Below are 9,744 nucleotides of genomic sequence, written 5' to 3'. Positions count from 1 at the left end.
AAATGGAAAGAAAGAATCGATGAAATTCTTGCTGTGATTGTTTTGTTTTAAATAGCCTATCATACAAATACAGTAGGCTGCAAATCATAGGCCTATCAGTTCCCCATTGCATTATCATATTTCACACTTGTTTCACAACCAGTCTTACAAGGTCATTTATAAAGCAAAAAAACGAACTATTGTTCAAACTGACGTATTCATAAAATAGCCCCGAAGCACACATAATATCCTGTTTTGTCGCTGTTGACTTGCTGCCTTGCTCTGCTTTTGCAGTACCTCTTACTGTACTTGCCAAATAGTGCTCCCTGTATTGTCTATTGCGCATGACTGTGTGGCGGAATATGAAGTAGAAGACTGTTTTTCTCCGAGCTAGAGTCCAACCCCCCCGAATCAACCTCTGAAAAACAAAAACGCGGAGCCATTCAATCTCAGATTGGGGCAGGTAAGATGTTAAAACATATATTTCTATAACGTTAAATATCTTGTTACACGGTGAAGTCGCTCAGCGGAGAGGTGTACAAATGTATTTTTAGCCCACGGAAGCGAACCGAGGACTGCAGATGGGGCTTTGGAACCGTTTCCGCACGCTCGGGACACGACAAGGCCCACTGACCCACATTCAACAGAGAGAGAGAGAGAGAGAGAGACAGAGAGAGACGGAGAGAGAGAGAGACAGAGAGAGCTGTGTGAGTGGGCGAGCGTGTGAATGTGTGCTTATGTGTGTGCGGGTCTGCTGCGAAATGTTTTTGTCATCGCTATCTCCTGCGGCCCGACTATGTATTTGATGTTCCAGTTTTCCAGGAAATTGTAACCATTTCGAAAGTAGATCGCTACATTGTTGAAGATGCGCTGCTAGGCTAGCTTTAACTACATTGTGTCAATAGTTGCGTGACAGCTTGGCTGGACTCGAGTACCCGCCAGCCTTTTGACATAATGTCCGCTATGTCGCGCTTGGTGATTGATTGACACGTCGTTACAATGTCATTGTAGATTTTGGAAGTCGGTTGAGGGTTCTGAGAATGGATTCCCGTCGTCGGAATTCTAAGGAAATGGTCCAGTATTTTACCTGGGCACTTTTTCTGCGGGTATGGTTGGAGGATATATTTTACAGTTATGTAACGCGAACACCTGTGGCTCTTTAGTAAAGGTTTTAGCTGTACAACATCCACCGCGCGTATCCGTTTTTCTGCGGTTTATACGAGCGGATTAGATGTCATTTATAACAATCTTCGAAGATTTATGATTGGATCATTGCCCAAATGTAGGATTTTTTTAAAATGTGACCTTTCATTTAACTAGGCAAGTCAGTTAATAACACATTCTTATGACGGCCTAGGAACAGTGGCTTAACTGTCTTGTCCAGGGGCAGAAAGACAGATTTATACCTAGTCAGCTCGGTGTAAACAACCTAGCCCAACGCTCTAACCACTAAACCACCTGCCCACAATGAATCACTGACTTGGCTGTCCCTTCCAAACACAAGACAACTGCATTGGTATCAATATATATATATATTTTTAAATGTAACTTTAAATGTGTCTTTATATATGAAGGAACACCTAACGTTACAAGACTCACTAGTCATTTCGATAACAACAGTAATGACACATCCCAAGGGTACATCATGAGGTTAGCGTCAGATCTTTCACATACAAAGGCCCAACTGACTGGAATCATTTACCTTTAGAAATCAGGGCATTCAAATCACACAGTCAATTTAAGAAAACCTTTTTTCAAATGTTAAGAACAAACTGTTTTTGTGTTTTTTTAAACTAATAGAAACATCACCATGTGAAAACATTTGTAAATATGTTTGTATATATTATAGGTAGTGTGAATTATAGGTAGTGTGAATTATAGGTAGGGTGAATTATAGGTAGGGTGAATTATAGGTAGGGTGAATTATAGGTAGGGTGAATTATAGGTAGGGTGAATTATAGGTAGGGTGAATTATAGGTAGGGTGAATTATAGGTAGGGTGAATTATAGGTAGGGTGAATTATAGGTAGGGTGAATTATAGGTAGGGTGAATTATAGGTAGGGTGAATTATAGGTAGGGTGAATTATAGGTAGGGTGAATTATACTTAGGGTGAATTCTATACTGAAGAAAAATATAAACGCAACATGCAACAATTTCAGAGATTTTACTGAGTTATAGTTCATATAATGAAATCAGTCAATTGAAATACATTCATTAGGCTCTAATCTATGGATTTCACATGACTGGGAATACAGATATGAATCTGTTGGTCACAGATACCTTAATAAAAAGGTCGGGGATCAGAAAAGCAGTCAGTATCTGGTGTGACCACAGTTTTCCTGATGCAGCTCGACTCATCTCCTTCACATAGAGTTGATCAGGCTGTTGATTGTGGCCTGTGGAATGTTGTTCCACTCCTATTCAATGGGTCAGCGAAGTTGGCGGATATTGGCGAGAACTGGAACACTGTAGTACAGGTCAAACTAGAGCATCCAAACATGTTCATTGGGTAACATGTCTGGTGAGTATGCAGGCCGTGGAAGAACTGGGACATTTTTTCAGCTTCCAGGAATTGTGTACAGATCCTTGCGACATGGGCCGGCGCATTATCATGCTGAAACATGAGGTGATGGCGGCGGATGAATGACGCAACAATTTGTTATCTTTATTTATTTAACCTTTATTGAACTAGGCAAGTCAGTTAAGAACAAATTATTATTTACAATGACGGCCTACACCCAGGCATACCCGGACAACACTGGTGTCACGTCCTGACCAGTATAAGGGGTTGTTTGTTATGGTAGTTTGGTCAGGACGTGGCAGGGGTGTGTTTGTTTTGTGTTGTCGGGGTTTTTGGGTAGTGTTCTATGTTTTGTATTTCTATGTTCTATTTTCTAGTTATTCTATTTCTATGTTTAGTTTATTGTTTTGACCTTCAATTGGAGGCAGCTGTTCCTCGTTGCCTCTAATTGAAGGTCCTATTTAGTAGGGGTGTTTTTCTATGGGTTTTGTGGGTAGTTGTTTCTTGTTTAGCTGTGTGCCTGACAAGACTGTTTTCGTCATTCTTTTTGTTCAGTGTTCATTTATTTAATAAAGAAGAAAATGAGCATTCACGTACGCGCTGCATTTTGCGACCGTGACAACTGGGCCAATTGTGCGCCGATCCTATGAGACTCCCAATCACAGCCGGTTGTGATAGAGCCAATGATCGAACCAGGGTCTGTAGTGACGTTTCTAGCACTGAGATGCAGTGCCTTAAAATATGAAATAAGCTTTTTTGTTGCATATGGAACATTTCTGGGATCTTTTATTTCAGCTCATGAAACATGGGAGCAACACTTTACACGTTGGGTTTATATTTTGGTTCAGTGTAGTATAACGATATATTACAGCCTCTTGTTCCAGTGCTAACACCTGATTTGAGTTAATCAAGGGCTTGACTCCATATTTGAATCAGGTGGCTGACCTGGTGCTACTAGGGCTGCCCTTGTCTTTGTAGCAGGATAATTCCTTTCACCCTAGATATGTTTCCCTACTATTAAATGTCTGATGTATGTTTTTAGTATTAGGTCTGCCATTTAAATGTGTGTTGGTTTCCTCGGCAAGGGTTCACATTGCACACTTATAATACAATTCAAATGTGTTTTTATAAAGCCCATTTTATCTCAACAGTTGTGACAAAGTGTTTTTCAGATACCCAGCCTAAAACCCCAATGTTCACATTTAAACAAAAAAGATGTCTGTCATAAATGTCCAATGGGATCTCCCTGGTAGAGTGAATGGACCAATGGGATCTCACTGGTAGAGTGAAGGGACCAATGGGATCTCCCTGGTAGAGTGAAGGGACCAATGGGATCTCCCTGGTAGAGTGAAGGGACCAATGGGATCTCCCTGGTAGAGTGAAGGGACCAATGGGATCTCCCTGGTAGAGTGAAGGGACCAATGGGATCTCCCTGGTAGAGTGAAGGGACCAATGGGATCTCCCTGGTAGAGTGAATGGACCAATGGGATCTCCCTGGTAGAGTCAATGGACCAATATGATTGAGAGATTTTATGTCAGATGATGAATAGAGATGTTATGTCAGATGATGAATAGAGAGATGTTATGTCAGATGATGAATAGAGAGATGTTATGTCAGATGATGAATAGAGAGATGTTATGTCAAATAGAGATGTTATGTCAGATGATATTTGTATTAAACACATTCATGTTATTGGCCTAAATGGTGATCAATTGGGGATATTTCTAATATTATGTTTTTATAAATGTTAAAAATGACCAGTGTAATTTGTGTGCTGCAGGGTGGAGTGATGGCCGTGTTGGGCCCAGCGTCTGGTGTCCAGAGATGATAGAGGTGACCTCAGAGTCACCTTTAACCCCTGACCCCCACCACAACCCCTGAGAGCCAGCTGAAACTGATCACACGCAGGCTGCAGTGGGGTAAGGACAGACAGACAGACAGACAGACAGACAGACAGACAGACAGACAGACAGACAGACAGACAGACAGACAGACAGACAGACAGACAGACAGACAGACAGACAGACAGACAGACAGACAGACAGACAGACAGACAGACAGACAGACAGACAGACAGACAGACAGTAATAACAGTGTGAATGAATAGGTATTGCTGGTGGGCGTTGACATGGTCCTATTAGAATATGGCTGTATGTTTCCTTCATGTTGATGCTGGTTCGCCGAGCCCCAGTAAAGTGTTATTGATGGAGGAAATGTGTTTTTATAGATGATGTCTGTTGACGACTGGATAGATGGATGGATGATCTGTTTTCATGGGTAATGTGGATGGATTTACAAATGGACGGACCTGTATGTATTAATGGATGACGTGTATGGATGGATGATGTGGTTATCCACTGTGTAGTGTGTTATAGATGGATGAAGTGGTTATTCACTGTGTAGTGTGTTATGGATGGATGATGTGGTTATTCACTGTGTAGTGTGTTATGGATGGATGATGTGGTTATTCACTGTGTAGTGTGTTATGGATGGATGATGTGGTTATTCACTGTGTAGTGTGTTATGGATGGATGATGTGGTTATTCACTGTGTAGTGTGTTATGGATGGATGATGTGGTTATTCACTGTGTAGTGTGTTATGGATGGATGATGTGGTTATTCACTGTGTAGTGTGTTATAGATGGATGATGTGGTTATTCACTGTGTGTAGTGTGTTATGGATGGATGATGTGGTTATTCACTGTGTAGTGTGTTATGGATGGATGATGTGGTTATTCACTGTGTAGTGTGTTATGGATGGATGGATGATGTGGTTATCCACTGTGTAGTGTGTTATGGATGGATGATGTGGTTATTCACTGTGTAGTGTGTTATGGATGGATGATGTGGTTATTCACTGTGTGTAGTAGTGTGTTATAGATGGATGATGTGGTTATTCACTGTGTAGTGTGTTATGGATGGATGATGTGGTTATTCACTGTGTAGTGTGTTATAGATGGATGATGTGTTTATTCACTGTGTAGTGTGTTATGGATGGATGATGTGGTTATTCACTGTGTAGTGTGTTATGGATGGATGATGTGGTTATTCACTGTGTAGTGTGTTATAGATGGATGATGTGGTTATTCACTGTGTAGTGTGTTATGGATGGATGATGTGGTTATCCACTGTGTAGTGTGTTATGGATGGATGATGTGGTTATTCACTGTGTAGTGTGTTATGGATGGATGATGTGGTTATTCACTCTGTAGTGTGTTATGGATGGATGATGTGGTTATTCACTGTGTAGTGTGTTATGGATGGATGGTGTGGTTATCCACTGTGTGTAGTAGTGTGTTATAGATGGATGATGTGGTTATTCACTGTGTAGTGTGTTATGGATGGATGATGTGGTTATTCACTGTGTAGTGTGTTATAGATGGATGATGTGGTTATTCACTGTGTGTAGTGTGTTATGGATGGATGATGTGGTTATCCACTGTGTAGTGTGTTATGGATGGATGATGTGGTTATTCACTGTGTAGTGTGTTATGGATGGATGATGTGGTTATTCACTGTGTGTAGTAGTGTGTTATAGATGGATGATGTGGTTATTCACTGTGTAGTGTGTTATGGATGGATGATGTGGTTATTCACTGTGTAGTGTGTTATGGATGGATGATGTGGTTATTCACTGTGTGTAGTAGTGTGTTATAGATGGATGATGTGTTTATTCACTGTGTAGTGTGTTATGGATGGATGATGTGGTTATTCACTGTGTAGTGTGTTATGGATGGATGATGTGGTTATTCACTGTGTAGTGTGTTATGGATGGATGATGTGGTTATCCACTGTGTAGTGTGTTATGGATGGATGATGTGGTTATTCACTGTGTAGTGTGTTAAGGATGGATGATGTGGTTATTCACTCTGTAGTGTGTTATGGATGGATGATGTGGTTATCCACTGTGTGTAGTAGTGTGTTATAGATGGATGATGTGGTTATTCACTGTGTAGTGTGTTATGGATGGATGATGTGGTTATTCACTGTGTAGTGTGTTATAGATGGATGATGTGGTTATTCACTGTGTGTAGTGTGTTATGGATGGATGATGTGGTTATTCACTGTGTAGTGTGTTATGGATGGATGATGTGGTTATTCACTGTGTGTAGTGTGTTATGGATGGATGATGTGGTTATTCACTGTGTAGTGTGTTATAGATGGATGATGTGGTTATTCACTGTGTAGTGTGTTATGGATGGATGATGTGGTTATTCACTGTGTAGTGTGTTATGGATGGATGATGTGGTTATTCACTGTGTAGTGTGTTATGGATGGATGATGTGGTTATTCACTGTGTAGTGTGTTATGGATGGATGGATGATGAATGAATGATGTGTGCTAATTCACGGTTCTCGCTGATCGTTCCAGGTCCTCTTCCAAATGACTACCTCAGGCCTAAAAACTGTTTCACTGCAGCCACAGTCCTGAACAACAGCCAGTCATGACATCAAGCATAGGGTAGGGTATAACACACACTGGCCCCTACTGGTGTACGCATTCACAAATACTAGCTGTTACTCCCTCCTACCCACTGACTAGGATACCACTTTTTCTGAACTACAACACCTCTCTCTTTCTCACAATCTCTCTCTCTCTCTCTCTCTCTCTCTCTCTCTCTCTCTCTCTCTCTCTCTCTCTCTCAATCTCTTTCTCTGTCTCTTCCATTTTCTCTCTCTCTCACAATCTCGATCTGTCTCGCTCTCTTTCTCTCTCTCTCTGTCTCTCTCTCTCTCTCTGTGTCTCTCTCTCTTTCTCTCTCTCTTTCTCTCTCCCAATCTCTCTTTCTCTCTCTCTCCCATTTTCTCTCTCTCTTTCTCAATCTCTCTCCCATTTTCTCTCTCTCTTTCCCAATCTCTCTCCCAATCTTTCTCTCTCCCAATCTCTTTCTCTCTCTTTCTCTCTCTCTTTCTCTCTCTCTCACACGCACACACACACTCAGGATGACATATTGTTAAATGTTATAATAATGATAACTATTTTCAGATGATTTATTTCAAACACAACCCTAAAGCCTTTTCCTTTCTCAGGGATGATTCCAGCATCTTCGATGGGTCGATGGAAGAAGATGAGAAGGACAAAGCAAAACGGTAAGACATCACCACCATGACATCACCACCACCATGACATCACCACCATGACATCACCTCCATGACATCACCTCCATGACATCAACACCATGACATCACCACCATGACATCACCACCATGACATCACCACCATGACATCACCACCATGACATCACCACCATGACATCACCACCACCATGACATCACCACCATGACATCACCTCCATGACATCACCTCCATGACATCAACACCATGACATCACCACCATGACATCACCACCATGACATCACCACCATGACATCACCACCACCATGACATCACCACCATGACATCACCACCATGACCTCCATATCATAACTAATCACTAAGACCCTGATTAGCTGAAACAGGACTAACACAGCTGATTCACATAACTAATCACTAAGACCCTGATTAGCTGAAACAGGTGAGACACGTTGCCATTCAGTGAGACTGTAGATAGAACATTGTAACTACCCAACTGATAAAAAGGGCTAGAGACTCTCCATTCTATTCTTCATTGAAAGGTCTTTTTAAAGTATATTCCATTGTAATCTAATCTGTAATCTATTGTAATCCACAGCGTGTCCCGTAACAAGTCGGAGAAGAAGAGACGAGACCAGTTCAATGTCCTCATCAAGGAGCTGGGGACCATGTTGCCTGGCATCACACGCAAGATGGACAAGTCCACCATCCTGCAGAAGAGCATCGACTTCCTGTGTAAACACAACGGTACCCGCCCCCTTTACTACCACTTTCTGTTTCTACTTCCTGTTGTTGTGATGAATGTAAACAAACAGAACTGTTGCTTTTGATAGTCATGGACATATAACGTAAATGTAAATTCTTCTTGAGTAATGTCATGAATACATACATTATTGAGTAATGTCATGAATACATACATTATTGAGTAATGTCATGAATACATACATTATTGAGGAGTGTACACTGAGGATATGAGGAGCAAATAGTGTTTTAAAATAGAGTATTTTAGGTACTGGTGAAGGTCCCTTCATGATCTTATCAGGGTCAGATGTTGACTGGTGAAGGTCCCTTCATGATCTTATCAGGATCAGATGTTGACTGGTGAAGGTCCCTTCATGATCTTATCAGGGTCAGATGTTGACTGGTGAAGGTCCCTTCATGATCTTATCAGGATCAGATGTTGACTGGTGAAGGTCCCTTCATGATCTTATCAGGATCAGATGTTGACTGGTGAAGGTCCCTTCATGATCTTATCAGGATCAGATGTTGACTGGTGAAGGTCCCTTCATGATCTTATCAGGGTCAGATGTTGACTGGTGAAGGTCCCTTCATGATCTTATCAGGATCAGATGTTGACTGGTGAAGGTCCCTTTATGATCTTATCAGGGTCAGATGTTGACTGTATTGTATAAATGGTGTATTCGAATGTATATTTCTATATAGTATATTGTGTGTATTCTCATGTATATTTGTAAACACTATAATGTGTATGTGTCTCTAACAGAGATCTCTGCTCAGTCTGAGTCCAGTGAGATCAGACAGGACTGGAAACCTCCGTTCCTTAGCAACGAGGAGTTTACCCAGCTCATGCTGGAGGTGAGATACACAACATTACCCTACGATTACTACTACTGTACTACCCTACTAATACTACTACAATACTACCCGACTATTACTAATATTACTACAGTATTACCCTACTATTACTACTAATACTACTACAGTACTACTCTACTATTACTAATATTACTACAGTATTACCCTACTATTACTACTAATACAAATACAGTACTACCCTACTATTATTAATACTACTACAGTACTACCCTACTATTACTAATACTACTACAACAGTACTACCCTAGTGTTACTAATACTACTACAGTACTACCCTACTATTACTACAACTACTACAACAGTACTGCCCTACTATTGCTAATACTACTACATTACTATCCTACCTACTATTACTATTACTACTACAGTATTAGTCTACTATTACTACTACTACTATGACAGTACTACCCTACTATTACTACTACTACAGTACTACCCTATTACTACTACTACTATGACAGTACTACCCTACTATTACTACTACTACAGTACTACCCTATTACTACTACTACTACGACAATACTACCCTACTATTACTACTACTACAGTACT

General features: G+C 40.8%; 1 protein-coding gene across 6 annotated transcripts in view; it reads left to right on the top strand.

The window, feature by feature from the left end:
• Positions 1–313: 313 nt before the first annotated feature.
• The window catches only part of LOC106594386 (circadian locomoter output cycles protein kaput), a 47,538-nt gene continuing 38,107 nt past the window's right edge, over positions 314–9,744 (top strand). For 3 of the 6 annotated variants that reach the window (XM_045712790.1, XM_045712791.1, XM_045712786.1), the window contains exons 1-6: positions 314–442; positions 4,283–4,421; positions 6,874–6,963; positions 7,533–7,592; positions 8,174–8,322; positions 9,080–9,171. In XM_045712790.1, coding sequence (XP_045568746.1) covers positions 6,947–6,963; positions 7,533–7,592; positions 8,174–8,322; positions 9,080–9,171 — 318 coding nt within the window. In that variant the 5' untranslated portion in view covers positions 314–442; positions 4,283–4,421; positions 6,874–6,946. Of the gene's footprint in view, positions 443–662; positions 687–4,282; positions 4,422–4,729; positions 4,780–6,873; positions 6,964–7,532; positions 7,593–8,173; positions 8,323–9,079; positions 9,172–9,744 lie in introns of those variants that run through there. The other 3 variants (XM_045712787.1, XM_045712789.1, XM_045712788.1) reach the window with 3 other exon arrangements.

The sequence above is a fragment of the Salmo salar genome, unplaced genomic scaffold (genome assembly GCF_905237065.1).
Source record: "Salmo salar unplaced genomic scaffold, Ssal_v3.1, whole genome shotgun sequence".
Classification (NCBI taxonomy): Eukaryota; Metazoa; Chordata; class Actinopteri; order Salmoniformes; family Salmonidae; genus Salmo; species Salmo salar.
The sequence above is the reverse complement of the archived record's forward strand: the minus strand, read 5'-3'. Positions and strand labels throughout refer to the sequence as shown.